Source organism: Dunckerocampus dactyliophorus, chromosome 1, assembly GCF_027744805.1.
Source record: "Dunckerocampus dactyliophorus isolate RoL2022-P2 chromosome 1, RoL_Ddac_1.1, whole genome shotgun sequence".
In the NCBI taxonomy this organism is placed as follows: Eukaryota; Metazoa; Chordata; class Actinopteri; order Syngnathiformes; family Syngnathidae; genus Dunckerocampus; species Dunckerocampus dactyliophorus.
This window is the reverse complement of record NC_072819.1, coordinates 26,793,640-26,812,690: the sequence shown is the minus strand read 5'-3', so window position 1 is coordinate 26,812,690 and position 19,051 is coordinate 26,793,640. Positions and strand designations below refer to the sequence as shown.

At 39.2% G+C, this 19,051-nt stretch overlaps 1 protein-coding gene across 2 annotated transcripts in view; it reads right to left on the bottom strand.

The window, feature by feature from the left end:
- Nucleotides 1-18,446, bottom strand: part of LOC129192077 (N-terminal EF-hand calcium-binding protein 1-like) — a 36,892-nt gene extending 18,446 nt beyond the window's left edge. The window contains exons 1-5 of one of the 2 annotated variants that reach the window (XM_054795583.1): nucleotides 18,188-18,446; nucleotides 14,431-14,455; nucleotides 5,218-5,326; nucleotides 1,818-1,843; nucleotides 1,627-1,724 (exon numbers count right to left, since the gene is read on the bottom strand). In XM_054795583.1, the coding sequence (XP_054651558.1) occupies nucleotides 1,627-1,724; nucleotides 1,818-1,843; nucleotides 5,218-5,326; nucleotides 14,431-14,455; nucleotides 18,188-18,310 (381 nt within the window). In that variant the 5' untranslated portion in view covers nucleotides 18,311-18,446. Of the gene's footprint in view, nucleotides 1-1,626; nucleotides 1,725-1,817; nucleotides 1,844-5,217; nucleotides 5,327-14,430; nucleotides 14,456-16,697; nucleotides 18,145-18,187 lie in introns of those variants that run through there. The other variant, XM_054795594.1, reaches the window with a different exon arrangement.
- Nucleotides 18,447-19,051: the final 605 nt, after the last annotated feature.

Genomic DNA, 19,051 nt, shown 5'->3' with positions numbered 1-19,051 from the left:
AACATAAGAAACATAAACACATAAACATATATACCAATAAATTAAGCAACAACAACAGAAGAGACATTAATACAAGCAAATAATACAAATAAATAAATAAATAAATAAATAAATAAATAAATAAATAAATAAATAAATAAATAAAGTGCTATGAGTGTGTGCGTGTGTTGCGTGCGGCGTGTGCGAGTGCTTCGTTGAGAAGCCTGATGGCCTGTGGGTAAAAGCTGTTTGCCAGCCTTGTGGTCCTGGACTGGCGAGAAATACTTCATTATTGAATAAAGCAAAATATGTTCTTGATCAAAAATCACTCCACACTCTTTACTGTTCTCTGGTATTACCATATCTAACTTATTGTGTGGAGATATGGGGAAATAACTATAAAAGCAATCTTCACTCGCTAAATGTACTGCAAAAAAGATCAGTTAGGATCATTCATAAGGCTGCGTATAGACAACATTCAAATCCCTTATTTTTAAAATCACAAATATAAAAATTTCCTGATTTAATACATTTTCAAACCGCTAAAATAATGCATAAAGTTAACAATAACCTGCTACCCAAAAATGTCATACAATACCTCTCTACAAGAGAGGAGAAATATGACCTCAGGGAAAAACTAAACTTGAAACCTTTAAATGCGAGAACAACGCTAAAAACCCACAACATTTCAGTATGTGGAATTATGGACCTGACTTAGCAAGGAACTCAAATAATGCACCAAGATGCGCGAATTAAAAAAACAATACAAGCAGTTGATGTTTGCAAAATGCAAAGCAGAGGAGTCTTGAACTTGTTTTGTTATGCTTGTCTCTATTTATTATTAGTTATTATTCATTTATGATTATACTGATTATTAAATTAATTGTAAAAAAAAAATCTTAATAATGACATCATATTGTTACATTACCTTATCATTATTCTATGTATTAAAAAAATCACATATGGAATACAGGAAGTGAATAATATGTACTGCACAAGATGTGGAATGGATGGGGGTAGGATTAAATAAGCTTTGCTTCTTCCTACTCCTTTTGGACATGTGGAACTATGAATTGAATTATGTGATGTATTCCATTGTAACTTGCATGCATGTTCAAATAAAATTAAACCATTACCATAACCAACCATTGTTAATTCCCTTTTTTTCTTGCTTTTGTAGCAACAAATTACTTTCTCCAGTACAATGCTGTTCAACTGATGTTCATGACGGTATAGTACCCCAGTGTGTTCCAAACACTGCTTTTGTGCAGACAGAGGAGTTAAAGTACTCCAGAACTTGGAACACCTGTAAGAATTAGTTGCACTAACTGCCAAGGCTTGATCAAACTCCATTTCTGCAGAGCAGCTTTAAATTGTTGACTCATTTTGTGGTCCCTGAAGCAGGCATTTTTGTATAATTCGGAAATATACATTATTTTTCAGTTTTGGGTAACCTTACCTTTTTTTTTTTTTTTTTTTTTTACCTCTGGGACTTCATCACTTACTTTTGTACCATTTCAAGCTATTCAATGGACTTGAACGACTTCAATTTCAATCAATAAGTGGAAAAATTGGGGTGTTGTAAAACGTTTGACCGGTAGCGTAGTGTGCAACACTGTAACACGTGCAAAGCAGAAAGCCACTCACCTCTTTAGTTTTATCCATGGCCTTTAAAATAGCCACGTTCAGCTTTTCGAGAGCAGACAGGACACTGATATATTCCCCCACATGTGGACTGAAGTACTCTGAAATGGAAGGATTTTGCAATAAACATAATTAAATTAGGTTTTTGAATCATAGTACATTAAAATAAAAATATTTGACTTTCATAAAGGTACCTGAGAGTTTGTCGATATCCATGTTGCTATGAGAAAAAAAAAAACAAGATTCTTTAAGGTTCTTTCAATCCTAAAGTGCACTAGTGTCATAAATCAGTTTCAAACATGTTCTCTTTATGTGCATACATTTTTAGTGACATTTTTATTATATACATTTGCACATGCTAATGTGGACCAATACTAGAGCTGCAATCACAAAAGTAATACCTGTAGCAGGGGTGTTTTAGTATAATCGACTATTCGACGATTCGATACGAAGGAGTCTGATTCGACTATCAACCTCGCCGTTCAATTGTTTGAAAATATAATTTGATAAAGATTGTACCATTCTGACTACATCGGGGTGCCCACGGCTGCGGCTGGACATACTGTACATTTTTACATAGAATGTCTTTGTTTTGGTTATACATAGCCTATTTTCATATTAAATCAGCCTAATTTGTGTTAATAAAGAATTTAAAATGACGTGTGTGTTTAACTTTAAACAGAAGAACATCCAATCCAATCCAATCCACCAATCCAAAGGAGCTGTGGTGAGCGCTATGATGACCGTAAACATTGACAGACGTATTGACTCATGGCTACTAAAAAAAAAAAAATCATCAACGTGTGGAAGTATTTTGAAAAGATTGCAGATTCCCCCAGGAAACTTGTGTCAGTAGCTTCTCACATATTACAAAACAGCAACCAACATGGCATATCATTTGAACAAAAATTAATTTGTAGGTGTTATAATACAATACAAAATTAGCTGGAAATCCCAAATTAAAAATATATGACATAAAGTGGAAATAAATACTTAAACACTGAGCAAAGCATAATTTGTTCTGGACCAAAAATCACTCCAGACGCTTTGGTTCTCTGGTGTTAACATATCTAAGTTATTGTGTGGAGATGTGAGACAAGCAGTTGATGTTTACAAAGTGCACGGAAGAAGAGTCCTGAACCACAGTGTGCATACAATGCTCTGTCTAACCAGTCTAACCTTACTACTTATGCAGTATTTCATTTATTGGGACTAATTGAAGTATTACATTGTCTATACTCAGTCATCATTGAACTATGCTTCCCCTCCAAAACACCTGCAGGTGTTCCCAAACCTTTGGAGGGAAGTGTATATATTCACTATTATTCATTATGAATGTAATATCATTTATTTATATTGATTTACAAACATTGGGCCTCATTCACGAACATCTTCTTAAAAGTCTTCTTAAGAAGTGTATTTAAGAAGGCGCGGGTTGGAAACTGCGCCGCATTCACGACACGTTCTTAAGTAGGGATAATCGTTCGCACCGGTGTTCTTAGGTTGATGAATGCCAACTGCGATGCCCGCGCATGTAAGGCCTAATTTGCATAGGCCACCGCCTATTATTTCCTATATAAGGTAAAAAATGTGCCGTGCGCAACAGGCAGCTGGAGGCGGAGATGGCAACACGCAAGGGCAAGACTGAGGAGCAGCTGGACAACAAACGAAAGACAAACTTCAATTCTACTGAAATAGAGGTGCTTTTACAAGGAGTGACCGAACACAAGACCACCTTATTTTCACGTGTATCCACCGGTCATCAGGCCATCCAAAAGAGTCGGCATGGAGCACCATTGCAGGAAACATAAATACCGTTTCCACGGAGAAACGCACCACCGCAGAGGTTAAAAAGAAGTGTTTTGACTTAAAATAGACTCAAAAAAAAAAGATTGGACTGCACCGGAGGGATCTGGAGGAAACGGGAGGTGGGCCATCAATCAGAAACCAAACCATTTCGGAAACTCTAGAAAATGTTTACACAATCATGATGGAAAAATAAAGTCTAAATACATAAATTGTGTGTGACAATTTATTTTTTTTGTGGTTACATTTGATTAGACGCTGCCTAATTAATACAGCAGCCCCGTGCTCTGGCTCAAGACGTGGCTGGGGGCGCATGTCGTTATCTGGGGGTGCTACGTGTGCAATAGGCACACCACGTTTCATTGCGATGTTATTCTGATGATCCTGCACACCTGCAAGAACAGAGAGGGAAGCCTGAAGCCTGAAGCGGGACATTAAATATTCGTCGCATGGAGTATATTTTAGTTGTTTTGATGATAAATAATTGTTGGGATATTTTATTTGCACTACATTTTTTGGGATCAGGTTGCAAAATCCAGGTTGCCCAATGGGCCTCATTCACGAAACGTTCTTACGCACAAATGTGTTCTTAAAGCCTTCTTATGAAGATTTTTGGCATTCACGAAACGTGTTCTTAACTCACAGTTCTTAGAACAAATTCTACGAACGCTCAGGAGGACTCTTACGCACAAGCAAAGCTTGCACTTTCAATGTGCAATCGCCCTCATGATGGATTTTGCAACCTCATCCCAAAAAATGTAGTGCAAATAAAATATCCCAACAATTATTTATCATCAAAACAACTAGAATATACTCCATGGATAAATATATATTCAAATCCCAATTCATCAACAAAAAAAAGTAGCTGGCTGGACGTGCGCTGCGCAGAGAGAGAATGTAAAGGGACCATTAGATTTATTTGCTGAAAGCGACGAATATTTGATGTCCTGCTTCAGGCTTCACTCTCTGTTTTTGCAGGTGTGCAGGATCATCAGAATAACATCGCAATGAAACGTGGTGTGCCTATTGCGCACGTAGCACCCCCAGATAACGACATGCGCCCCCAGCCACGTCTTGAGCCACAGCACGGGGCTGCTGTATTAATTAGGCAGCGTCTTATCAAATGTAACCACAGAAAAAATAAATTGTCACACACAATTTATGTATTTTGACTTTATTTTTCCATCATGATTGTGTAAATATTTTCTACATGTGGAATTGTAAATTGTATTATCTGATGTATTCCAATTAAACTTGTATGCATGTTCAAAGTCAATGAAACCATTACTGTATTTAAAGCATGTAAGGCTGTAAACCAACTTCATTTTATATTCCAACTGTGAATTTTAATCCAATATACTGTACTACCGTACATTGATAACTGAGAGTTTTGGCAAGTTGTTGTTTTTCAAGCCATGTTGTTCCTATTTTATGTGCACTTTGCTGATGCGTGATTCGAACCAAAGCAAATTTTCCCATGTGTTTGTTACATTGTGTATCGCTCTGATACAAACGTTGTTGTCCTAAAATGGCGCCTGCGGTCCACAATGCATTGCGCGATCACTTTAACATTTTATCTTGTGCGCGTGATCCAAGTTGCCGGTGTAAATAAACCAGACGCTATTTTGGAACGCTAATCAAGCCAACCCAAGCCAAGGCAAAATTTTGGCTAATAGAAAAACGTGCTAACCAGGGTAGCACTGTAATATATTTCTGTGAGTGCCAGGGCAGCAGGAGGGGCTACAGATGGCAGAAAAACAACAGGAACTGAAAGCAAGAGGATCTTACTTTGTGTTCTGCCTGTCGATTGAATAATAAAGCTCCTGCATCTGCTCATCTGCGAGGACGCCGTCGCTGAAGTATGATTGGAACTCCTCCAAAGACAGCTTCCCGTCATCTGAAAGACCACAAGGGCATCACAACAATGCAGCCAGGTTGTATCACTGACTGTGCAGCACATTCATGAAAACACAGTTCAATGAAATGGCTTCGCAAGACTAAAGCGAATGAACACAGAGAGAATACATACTGTATCACGAAGCTAAGCAGCATCTAGAGGGTGTGAGAGCTTGTAAAGAAGAAGCACAGCACATTTCACCAGCTGGCACACTAATAAGATCTTGCTGTCATCTTGCCAGCTTTGCTCTGCGAGCAGACCCCACTCAGGATGCTTACCAGGCAGCAGAACTCAATCTGATGAGTAAAGGCATTATATCAACTATTCACTAGGCTATGTTAACCAATCACATGACTGAACAAAGCCATTTGTAGAAAAGGCACATAGCGAGGAAAACATTAATCAAACACTAATTAAAAAACATAAATTAAAAAGTGGAGTGAAATTGAAGTGCAGTTACCCCGTACACCGCCTCTCGCCCAAAGTCAGCTGGGATAGGCTCCAGCATACCCCCGCAACCCTAATGAGGATAAGCGGCATAGAAAATGGATGGTATTACATATTCTTGCCTTAAATTGTTGATCAATGAGCGGAACTGCACGCAAGATGCACACAGTGTAAAAAAATAAACACTACTGCAACATTTTGAGTATCTTCTCCATACTTCATGCCACAAGATGTAGGTGTAGACTCCATCTGACTCATTCTGCTGACTTTCGCCACCATCAGATTCACACAAAATTCAACTTTACTGTGCAGCTCAGATGGCACATTATGTAAGTACTTTTCATAGCACAGAAGTGTGGTGGCAGACCACACAAACTGGACTATAATCTGTCCAGCATGTGCTTTGGAGGCACCACACGGCAAACAACCAATCCATTAACTTGGTCAAACATGTCTAATAACGTTACCTTAATTGCTGTGTTCATGTCGTGGTGATGGGGCGCAAACACTGGTGGCAATGCAGTGAACAGTGTCATCTTGTTGGGGATTTAATACCAGAATATGCATATTTTCAAGCAATTGATACACAGCACTGTGGCTATTTAAAGAACTGTTCTTCAGGCAGATAATACATCAGTACCTCATGGCAGACACTCTCCTCTCTATCTCACGTTACATTCACACAGCACTGTATATAGCTGCAGTCCTGAGCTTGTATCTCAACAGGAACACATATCCTTGAGGGAGTTCACAGCAGCAATAATTCATGAATATACAGCACGCACGATTCAGGAGACTATGCTGCTAATAGATAGCAGAGTAAGGATATCCTAATGATTCAATAATGAAATTAATTTATTTACAAACACCTGCTTTATATGTAATCCTTACTGTGTTGTTGTTGGAGTTATTTCCTGAATCACACAGGAAGTAAGCCAACTGTGCATCGCTGGCATTGGCAGCTTTTTTCAATGGCTTTTGGGACACCTATGAAAACCTATTTGGTTTTCATATTAATCATATTTATATTTTGTATGACATATGAATGTTGCATTTTAAGTCATTTTTAATGTATCATAATATTATTATTTTACATTATTATATAATAGTAGTATTATTCATAATAATAATAGTATATTTTACTATTACTAATAATAGTATATTTTATTATTATACCTTTAAATCGTGTGTCCTTTATAAAGTTTTGATTGATTGATTGATTGACTGACAGATGGTTTGAAAGAGGAGTAAAGGAAGCTATTTTTGTCAAACAACAGAACCCATCATTGAATCGGAATGGTGGTTTGAGGTTTAATTTGGACCCTGTGTTCAGCAGGTTACTGAGACCAAAACCCACAGCTCTTAGTCTTGCAAATGAGGTGAAGGCAGGGCCGAGCCAGAACAATAGATGCTAACAAGCCAGTATCAGAGTCGTTCATACCCAATTCAGGGAGCGACACTTCCCTTTTATCGTAGGTGTGAATAACAGGATAGGATTATACCACTGCTCCGCCCAGGCTTAGTGTAACGAACCAATAGGAGGAGGGTGTTGGCACACCAATTCCGCCCACTCTTACTGTATTTAAGGCCTAAGCTACCAGCACTTATTAGTTTGCTGACGAAGCTCTTCGGATGAGGAGCGAAACGTCCGACACCTTCTACACAGAAGTACAGATGACGTCTCAAGAAGCCTTTTCCTCGATGGACAACTCCTGTACGACTGAGAGCCTACACAGATACAGGTCATCATGAATGTACCTGTTACTACATGGTCACACACAGCAAGTATAGAAAACCATAAAAACGTTGTTGGAGGTTTTGGAGTTGTTTTAATAGCGGTCTTTTCGGTGGCATAGGTGGATCCCATTACATGCAGTAAAAGAGTTCGTGCTGTCACTTTTTTACCTGTCACAGAAAAGAGAACGACATGTGTTCATGTCTCACATAAGGATTGTGGATGATGGGCAAAATTCCAAAGAAAGTTTTCCTTTAAACTCCAATGAGAAAAAGCCACCACATGTCGAGTGACACTGGCAACACAGAGTGCAGGTTGGGTTGCAAGGTTTACCATGTGCGTAAAGCACTTAATGCATGGTTCCAATCCTGCCTCGCGCTCTGCCACTTCCATAATACATGCATATCATTCATAGGGATGGTTACGCAACCTGAGTGGCAGCACGCCTCTGTCTCTGTATCTCAGTGTTTAAATTAATAAATCTATCTAAAAACAACAACAACAAAACCTGAATTTCCCCAAGGGGTTTATTAAAGTATCGATCTACTGTACCTATTTATCTAGTAGTGATGCCATAGCTCACAGTCTGACAGACTTTGGTCTGCCAAGTGCCGGCAAGACAGCGTTTCTCTTAAACAAGAAATATTGTCATGTTTTAATCTCGTGAGCCTGTGACACGAGATCTTGTGAGACCCTAGTTGCAACCAACCAACAGTCTCCCAAACCCAAGGACTGAGGGGTCTTTTCTCGGTATGAAATACATAACTTCATTTAAGGAGACAAAGTGAAGTCCTCCTTGTGTTTGCACTGAAGATTTACAATACAATTTTAGCGCATCTGTCAGCAGCAACATAGTTTATTACTAAAAATAATATTCTCATATGGAAGGTTGAAGAATAGCTTGTGGTTTGAGCTTTATATTATTATCTTTTCAAATAACAGTCCCAGTATTGGAGTAGAAAAAGTACAGAAAGTGTAGTGTGTTGATAGGAGGTCCTCATTATATGATAAATGTGAACAGCTCCAGGCAGACGACATGCCAGCAGCACACTCAGTGCCAAATGAAAGGAAGATGCACCTTCCTCTCGGCATTGTACACACTGTGTGCACACAAGCTGTGAAGTCAAGATAGCTAGCATAACAAGCCACCGAGTTCTCGTGTTTAACTTCCCCTTGATTCCGAGAAGAGAAAAAGAGGGAGCAGAGACGAACCGCAAACAGGCTTAAGGCTTGAACTTATGCCGCATAGGAAAGGCACGCGAACGTCTCTATCCTTGCTGCTCAGCACAATATGGCAAACGTAACACTGACGTGTCAATAAACTAGGTTGTCAAAAATAGCGTGTTACGGCGGCAACTCATTTATTTCATTAATTACGTTAAAATTTTATGGCGTGGACATTGACAGAGTGAACGGAAATACATTTCTGGGGTCATAATAGATGATAAGATGAACTGGAAATATCACATTAAAAATATACAACATAAAGTGGCAAGAAACACCTCAATACGGACCAAAAGCAAAATTTGTTCTGGACCAAAAATCACTCCATACTCTCTATTGCTCTCTGGTATTACCATATTTAACTTATTGTGTGGAGATATGGGGTAATAACTATAAAAGTACACTTCACTCACTAACTGTGCTACAAAAAAGATCAGTTAGGACAATCCATAATAAATATAGACATAACAACGCGTGGAACTGTGAATTGGACCATGTGATGTACTCCAGCGTAACTGGATGCATGTTCAAAAGGAATTAAACCATAACCATAACCAAAATTTTTAGCATAATAAACACGTCAAGTCACATCTCTCTGTCATGACGGCAGACAGAGACACAACAGCATCCTTAGAGTAATGTAGAGTCTGCCGCTCTTTACTAACTTTATTCTGACCTGAAAACATCAACAGCAGTGCAATTCCAACACCATTTATTTGAATGTGTTGCTCAGACGCAATGCATTATGGGGAAACCTCAAAAGAGGTGTTTTTTCATTTCAAACTCGTATTGAGATATGTTTGTATATTAGTCAGGTATACCTTTTGAGTGTTAATTTGCTATGTGATGAGTCTAGTGTTCTTGGTAAGACGACACCGTGCGTCAGACTGTTATGTTGTTATACTGGTATATATAATGACCTCCTGCAATTTCCAGTGGGTTGACAACCTTGTTGTGAGTGCACTGATAGCTTGTGATTGGCTCCTGCTAAAGACAGAGCTACTGCTTCCTCACTGACTCACGAGTGGCACAGTATTTAAACAATTGTAGTAATTCTGAAGTAAAGGAGATGTAACAAGATTAGAATTTTGTCAGAAATTAGCCGCACCGCTGTATTAGCAACAAGGTTAAAAGTTTAAGAAAAAAGTAGCGGCTTAAACACCGGAATTTACTATGTGCTCAGAAACCCCAGAAAATACATCTACACTAAAAACATGTGAATTCAACTTAAGTTACATTGTGTCTTGATTTAAATTTTCAGTTCTTTTGGAGCTGTTAATACAGTACATACAAATATATACCTGTATAATTGTGTCCTGTCATTTATCTTACTGTTCCTAAAATACAGCAAAAATTGGCACATGTCAAACATAGTGGTAAATGGTGGTTAATCATGATTAATTAATTTTAAAACTGTGATTAATTTGATTTTGATCATTTGACAGCCCTACAATAAACTGAAACTGAATCCCGGTCCTACATTTCCCAGTCCTTTCATTTTTTTATGTGTCTATCTGACTTCCTGTTTCTGCTCACCCTCCCTGTCCTTTTTTTGCTGTGTGGGGCTACTTATACTTCTGGTTTCGAATGAATAGTGAGCATGATGTGCATTACTAGGCTTGTGGCTAGTAATGCGCAATAGAAATGCTATGCAATAGAAACAATATCAATTCGGCCTAGGATAAAGGTTTGTATTCTATTTTATTCCTATCACAAAAACGCATGTTGATGATGCAATCGAGATGCGACCTGCAAATTTGAGAATGACCTGTAGCAACAAGCTGCTCATTAATTTATAGGGGTGTAACAATTCATTCACTACATTGATGCATTGATTTATACTCCTATGATCCAACTACATCGATGTGTGTCGTTTAAAAAGGTAGTCAATCGATTGAATCGATACTAGGAACTAAAGCATTGGATTTCACCACAGCAGGCTTTATATGTATTGTATGTGTTTTTTAAGCACTTTTAATGATAAGGACTCAATAAAGACGAAAAAGAAATTCAGTCTGCGTCTCTGACGTCATCGTCTTCCGGGTATATGGTGGTCTTTGGAGTTGTTGTGGACCTGTGAAATACAGTTGATTTGCCTTTTCTTCTTTTGGTCAGTTAATTGACTTCATTCAGTTTTCATATTTAACTCATCTGTCTTTATTTGAAACTCCTTTTAAGTGACATTTATGGGGACAATATGCAAAGGAAGGACGTTTTGCATGCTTCTGGATGGTAGTTTACGGTCTAGTAGCAGTGACGCTTAGTGACGTCATCATCCAATACGTCAAAACATACGCTTACGTACGCGGAAGCAATAAATGGCACGCACTTGGTTGTGCCGGGAGGACGGAGAACAGAGGGAAGGCTGGGAAGCCATCATTTTTGTTGACCGTTTATTTGTTTTGTCACACATTTACACTCGCGTTTCTTATGCGTTCTTCTTTTCCATTACCACGTTTCCTTCCACTGCTGCACGCCATCTGCCATCAATCCACATGCAAAGTATCTGTTTGCTCTCCCAGTTTGGTTTCATCATTATCAAAACTTATTATCATAAACCCACCACACTACGGTATCCGCATGAGGCCGCATTACTGGCAAGTTGCTGCACCGTTCTTTCAAATGGCTGCTCTGATCAGGAGGATTATCAAAACACAAAAAGCCCCTGCTGCCATCAGCCAATCCAGGTGAGAAAGTTTCAGCACCTAATTGAAGATACCATACCACATTCATTTGCTGAGGAATTTGCATATTGTTCCTCACCTTAGGGTGCAAAGTGCAGGTTTGGATTGCACTATTTAAAGTAAATAATTCATCGTGGCAAGCTATACCAACCTTGGTCCATCCCGATCTTGTATTGTATTTTTAGCTAAATTTTTTGTCGTCACTGATAATTTATTGTATGTCAGCATTATTAATAATTTATACCGATAATAATTAGTATAATAATATTAATTTAAACTTCACCTGCACTGTCCCGTATCCAGGTATAATGGTTGAATTTTTGGCAAAAAAAATTACTGAATCGATTTAAAGTTACTGAATCGTTTCGGATCGTATAGTTCTCAATTAACCAAAATCCTTCTTGAATTGTATCGGCAACCATGAATCGTGATACGAATCAAATCGTTATTAAAATGAATCGTTACACCCCTAGATGCTAGTGACAGGCTACGTACCACAATCATTCAAAGTGTCTGTAATCAAACCACTCTTTGCTAAAGCATATAGCTGGAACTGACAACTGATACGCAGATATGTATCAGTATCAGAAACACTTCTCTGTGCTCCTAAGACTAAGACTAAGACTTCTGTCTTGACCTACCATCTATCCCTCTACTCTATTTTTTCCATTTATTTTTATACCTTAGCCCAACCAATCGAGACAGACGGCCACCCTACAGAACCTGGGTTCTGTCCAAGGTTTCTTCCCCAGAGGGAGTATTTCCTTGCCTCCGTCATCAAGTGCTTGCTCATGTGGGGTTTCAGTTGGTTCTCGGTTTTCATTTGTGTTCACGTGTAGATAACTGCTGTTGTGATTTGGTGCTTTATAAATAAAACTAATGGAATTGAATTGATTAAGGGTGCCGACAAGTCCAAATATCTATGTGGGTTGATTTGACAAATCTTTACGTCAAATTGATCAAATGTAGAATTACTACAACTTCTGCTTGAACGTCAACAAGTAACAAGCAGCTGTTTAACTCAGATGGAAAAACAGCCACACGTCACTCATTGACTCTGACGCTGGGAATACCTAAGGAAGGTTGGCTTGCAAGGTGTACCTAAAGCACTTCATGCACACTTCCAGTAATGCCTTGGACACTGCCACTTCCATACACCACAGTTCACAGCCTTGGTAAGCTTCTGGCTCCCCTGTTCTTGCGATAGAGCTTTTCTCCAAACAACAAATCTTATCACGTTTTAATCTAGCGAGATCTTGTCTGAGTTTTAATATGCTTTTTTTTGTAGCATTCTCAGTTTAGCTTTGTGAGTGTAAAAAAAAGTCAAAAGCCCTCCATGATGAACATGATGCACAAAGCGACTCACTTCTCCTATCTGAATATCTCCTCACACCTACAACGTGTACAGTTCCCTACAAACAACGTTAATGGCCCTCTTATGTAACACATCCTCCTGAGGAACACTCACAGATACTCTAAATGCACAAAACACGCCCATTTAGCATTTTGAATGTCATTACACAGAGATGCATGAATGCATGAATAGATGACTGGGAAGGAAAACATTTGCCTTTTTGTCAGTGCTGTTGTGTCCCAACCAATGCTGCTGTTTCCCTAAAGGAGCTATTTTTGAAGAGGATCTTCATCCACAAGTTAAAAGCAGTTAACTTAAAACTTTAGGTGTGATATATGCAAATGAAGCGCGCGTTTTTTGTTAAACTGACAATTTGGGAGTTGAGTTGCTTTTCTAAAAAACAAAAAAGTGTGCTGATGTCATTTTTACGTGACATTAAGTGCATAATAGGGTTGTCCGGATCCGATCTTCAGGATCGGGATCGGCTGCCGATCTGCTGTATTTGTGAGGATCGGATAATATCAGCTTCCGCCACGAGATGGGGCCGATCCGGTTGCTCTATCACGCTCGTAACTCTGAGCCACACTCCAACATGATAGGTTCACTAATGCGCCTCAAAGCTTGTTGCCACCCGACTCGCGCCACCCGCAAGAAGAAGAACACACACCACCACCATGCAGACATGTAGCGGTGCACCGTGTTTAAGTTTCACGTTGGACGTTGGGTATTCGGCTCCGTAGCTACAGAGGTAGTTCCCTCTCTCTGTGCCTGGACTGCTGCGTCATGGCGTAGGGAGCTTGCACAGGAAATGCCACTCTGGTTGCTTATAACAGGGACCGCACAAACACTTCTAAACATGTCGTAAGAGCAGCGAAAAACCTTGAAAACTCCTCTTTTATGGAGCATGAATGGAAGTTAGCGGGGTTCACTTAGTTTAGCTAGTGCAGCCGTGTGTGTGTGTGTGTGTGTGTGCGTGACTCAGGCTGGAGGAGTATATTTTCACCGTGTTGTGTTTGAGTGCTTTAATGTAAGGACCATTTTATGATGCCCACTGATGACGTGCAGGTTCTGAGTGACAAATGACGAGAGGCACGTTTATTCTTGCAACAAGCGCGTATCAACCGTCAGTTAAAACAAAATTTGGGAAAAAATAAAACAGATTTCATAGGGCCTGAGAGAGTTTGTTAAAAAAATGCATATATTTTAAATCACAAATTGAACTATAACCATGTCAAATGATTAGTCCCACCTTAAAAGTATTTTGCATGCCCATTTTTTCCAATTTAATCTTTTATTGGATCTTATATTGTATTAGGGACCTGACTCACAGAGGTTTGTTACAAAAGCCAAACAATATTGTTGGTCAAGCTGTGTCATAAAAAAGTAAATTCAGCAATACTTTGAAGAGCTATTTTCATAACCATATTCAGTCCCACAAATTCATGTTTGTAACAAAACCTTATTATTATTGAAAAAACAAACCAAAAAAAAGATCTGTAAAAAAAATGGATTGGATCGGAAGCCAAAACGTGGATCGGGACATCCCTAGTGCATACCATCACCTTAAGGAGGACAGTTGGGCCAAATCACTCTTGCGGCACTCACATTTAATGAATTGTGAAATGCAATCACAGTAATAGAGCTTTTTTCTGTTACTCACCATTTTTGTCCGCCCGTCGGAATATCTGCAACAGAAAGAGAAGATCATGTTTAAGATTCAGGTGCAAGGTTTCCGCTACAAGTAATGGATCGTGACGCAGGGTCACGGTACATGAAAAGCCACCACACCTTGGAAATGAGTTGGGGTTTTTTTTTACGTGAAAATGTTAAGTGATACATTGTATGAATGGACATATATGCTATGTCATGGCTGCCCATTACGGAGATCACGAAGGTAGTGTTGGTTGAGTGTCACCTACATCATCACTTTGTAGATGTCATATGACATCCGTCAGCTGACATTAAGCCCCCAGATTTTGTGCTACAGCGGCGGCAAAAAAAAGGGAAGAACAGATGTCAGCAGCCACACACGGATAACGCAACTTCCATCTGTATTACTGCGATTACAGATGAACTAACTGAGCGCTAAGATGCCTATATCTATAACAAAAGTTATCTGGTCACTTGTACCGGCTACTTGTGTCGAAAAAATAGTCAGTTGTTGCATGGCTGCGCTTCACATCATGAACTCCACTATAGAAATATGTGTCTTCTATTTTAGTTTGTCAAACTACTATTTCACGATGAATTGGAAAATGTGCCCATTGCTGAAAGCTTTTTAATATGTCGCCTTGACTTCGGCTGCATTGTCTTTTGCATAATCCTTTTAATTTCTCATATACAGTATCTGTAATGTTTTATAGCAAATGCTAACTGGATGTAGTAAGTGTATGTATAATGAACGTTATGTAGCTATTTTCACTGACATACTACTCAGTTTATGTACACAACTATAGAGGAACTGTGTGTATTTATCTTTACTGCCATATTGATTTGAACTGTGAATTACTGAATGATATCAACTATTTTGATGACCTGTAAACGCTGAAACTGTGAATGTGAAATACTAATCATTAGTATTTAGGACAGTAGTTGCAAAGTTTACCGGGGGAAACCCTGAGGTGTATGCACACAATGGAAAACAGTGATGCACCTGAAGTACCAGACGCATGATCATAGCAGTGCCATCAGCTTAGCTTTGGAGGAGAAATTATACTGCCAGCCAGACACTGACTCAAAAAGCATTAATAATGTTGATGTCCACTGAATGCTGTGATTTTCATCTCAGGAACTGATATATTGTATGTGCATCCTTTGGATAGGCTGCAGAACAAGTACATTTCATTCAGATCAGTGTGCACTTCATGAACTACATCAAAACTCAGTCAAAATGAATGCAGCACAACTCTGATGTTGCCTGGCTGAAACCTAATGATGATAAGCTTTTTAAGATATTTTTCACCAAGACAGTTGGACATTTTATAAAGCCTAACTAATGACGCTTTTTAAAATACCATCCATTTCCTTTTGGGATTAAGAAAGTTCTACTTAATCTCCAAAAGGACTACACATCTATTTCGCGTCAACAATAAACAGAAACGTAATTAACGTGCGTGGGCAAGCCTCAAATACGCTCGACATCCATTAATTTAGGTACATTTAAGTGCAGCTTCTGAATATCTCCCAAAAGTGAGTACACGCCTCACAATTTAGCAACCATTGTGTTTTCTCAAGGGACTTTACTATTGAAATGAAAAGTGAATGTAATGTAGAGTAGTCAGTGTATAGCTTGGAAAGCAGTACATATTTACTATTCACTGAAAATAATTCAACACAAAGCCAGTATACTCAAAATACATATGAGAATACACCTTATGGTGAACATGTCCAATTTGTGTGTCTGAAGACATACTTGGCCACTCCATCACCTTCAGGTTCAGCTTCCCGAGCAAGGCACTTGTCATCTTGGAGGTGTGTTTGGGCTCTTTATCGTGTTGGAAAACAGCAATCCATGCTTCCCTCAATGAATCACAGCTCCCCAGTGCCAGGAGCGCTCATGCAGCCCTAGATCATGCAGCGGCCACCACCATACTTGACTGTCGTAGGCAAGACAATTATCTTGCTACTCACTTGTGTTACCAGTCATTTTCAGAGGACAGTAAAGCTAAAATGTTTTATGAGCTCCACACCGACTACTCTAAAGTATATCTATTATTCAAGTGTGATTTCTACACTATAGTATTGTCCCTTGAGAAGATACAGCATACTGTAATAAAAATGATTGCTAAGATGTCAGTGGTGTACTCCCTTTTGTGAGATACTACTGTATATATGATACATGACTAAGGTACATGAAACAAGTGACGTGGTCCTTGAACAACATTTAAGCGATATAGGAATTTTCAGAGGCTGGTGATGGTGTGATACCTGGAAGCTGCACCATCATTGTCACTGCTCCCTAAACCTTGAAAGTGCTGATGTAAGCACGATATCAAAAGATGCCTCTGAGGGAGCCTAGAGCCAAAGTTGCACTGGAACATTTCGGAGACAAAGAGAATAAACATCAACTCAATGACAGAGGTGTCGTCCGCCTCCAGAGCTGATGAAGATCTTCTACTACCCTAGATGCTGTGAGGACACAGGAACCCAAAGAGTCCTATTGAAGACAATAAACCTGCAGCAGTGGGAGGAGGAAAAAAAAAGACTCGGCAGCATCTGAAAGGTACAATGATACTGCTGCTTCCAGTCAGCCTCTGGAGAAATTAGTGTGCAATACGCTTCTCAGAGATGTATTAGCAACACACAAGGGTGAGTTAAGTGGCATGACTACACACACAAACACAAAAAAATCTACAAGAGCCCCAGCTGTAATGAGAATGTAGCTTAAGAAAACACAAATCAAAGTGCAACAAAGGAAGACAGGAGAATAAGAGGTTATGAGTGGATAAACAAAGGTTTTCTTGTGTGTTGACGTAGACTCCACTTTAAGAACAGACCATAATGAGTAATGTGCAGCATTGACAACTCTAATTGGGATCTGCACTACATTGTAGCCCCAGTATATGGCTGAATTTTTTATATTAGGAGTCATGCATTATTCACAGAGAAATAACAAGAGTGTGCAACGAAAGAAAACCCATCTTTCTCTAGAATCTATCCCATGCTTAAAATAAGTATTAGCAATACAAAAAATTAGCTTTTTCAGTTTGTTAATAAGACATTTCATTTACAGACAACCATCTGGAGTAGCTTTAAAACTGGGATGATGCTCAGCATAGCCTGTCTTGTGGTGTTTTTTGTAGGGCATCATCTCCATAAATCAGCAGCACTGCAGCCATACAAGCTCCATTGATGATTTATAATACTGTACAATGTTGCCATTGTCAATAAAAAGGCATTTACATGCACATTTTTCATGGTAAACGAGAAAGAGTGAGCTTCTCTGCGTGGATGCTTTTACAACAGCGTGCAAGCAAGGGTGAAAATTTGAAAGTATGTGTTATTGCTATTAATTAAAAAAGTGATTTACAGCAGAGAGAACACAGGGGTGCCCATTGAAGAAAATAATGCTAATATTGGCTCCTAATAGGAGTAGGGGTACAGCAATGACCCTCCTGGCCGAATTACCGTGAAACATTGTAATATTTGTATGATGACGTTCAAGTGAGATACAATGTGTCATTTGCTGTTACCGACACTCCAAAACACTCACCTTTCTTATGTAAGCGAACTGCTGGGCATCGTTACATTTGGATGGAGGCTGATTGAATTTGCACGACTCATGAGGAGCAGCATTACTCCTATGACCCCCTCCCCCTTTGGAAAAACTGGACTACATTTTTCTATAAAACTGACCTTGACTGTATCAATTAGGCATGCAATATGTAAATGCCATGAAGGCAACACAATGTACTTACATCGTGAAAAAGGGGTGCAGCGTGGTTATGGTTGTGATCGCACTCCTTTTGCTGCTGCTTGCTGAGATGTTGCCGCTTGGCTGACTGCAGACACATGGTGATCATCTCCGTACACGCCAGCATCCTGCCGCTAAAGCTCGCTCAAGTATACCTTGCCTGGGATGGATGTATGAATGCTGGTCGGCTGTGCGTGGATGAGATGGATGGAAGGCTGCAAATCGACGCTTTGCACAGCGCTCACTAATACTAAACTCCGCCTTCGGGGGGGGGGGGGTAAGGCGCCCTCTACTGGTCACTGCACACTATGCACACACACTATGACGGACTTGATCACTGATCTGTGACAAAGTGGCAGTAACGGTGAACATTCATCTGTTACATGGAGACTGATTATCAAAAAATATTGCTCATGATTGTTGTGAACATTAAATGCATCATGAAGTCTATATGTTGGCCGGGCTATAATATCGTGCTTACCTTATGGTTTCTATGTCATGTGACATAAGGATGACTAGGACATACTACAAAATAAAATGTCCTTTTTTTTTTTTTTACAAAATGATTTATGAGTATAGTTAAAGTGTCAAAGTAATTGTAGGTTGTCACGTACGTATATCAAACAGCAGATGGTTCTAGCAGCTGTCACAATCTGATTTAAATGAGGCAGAATTTATGTTATGTTTAAGTTATGCGAGCATTGATACAAAATACATAACATTTATTTACTATTTGTGTTTCATTTGGACACGCTCACAAATTCATACAAAAATTACAGGACTTTAAATGTCTTGCTGCCTCTTGTCAAATTGCAGGCTGTGAAGACAGGAATGATACAGTATTGTGAACTACTGGGTAACTATGGGA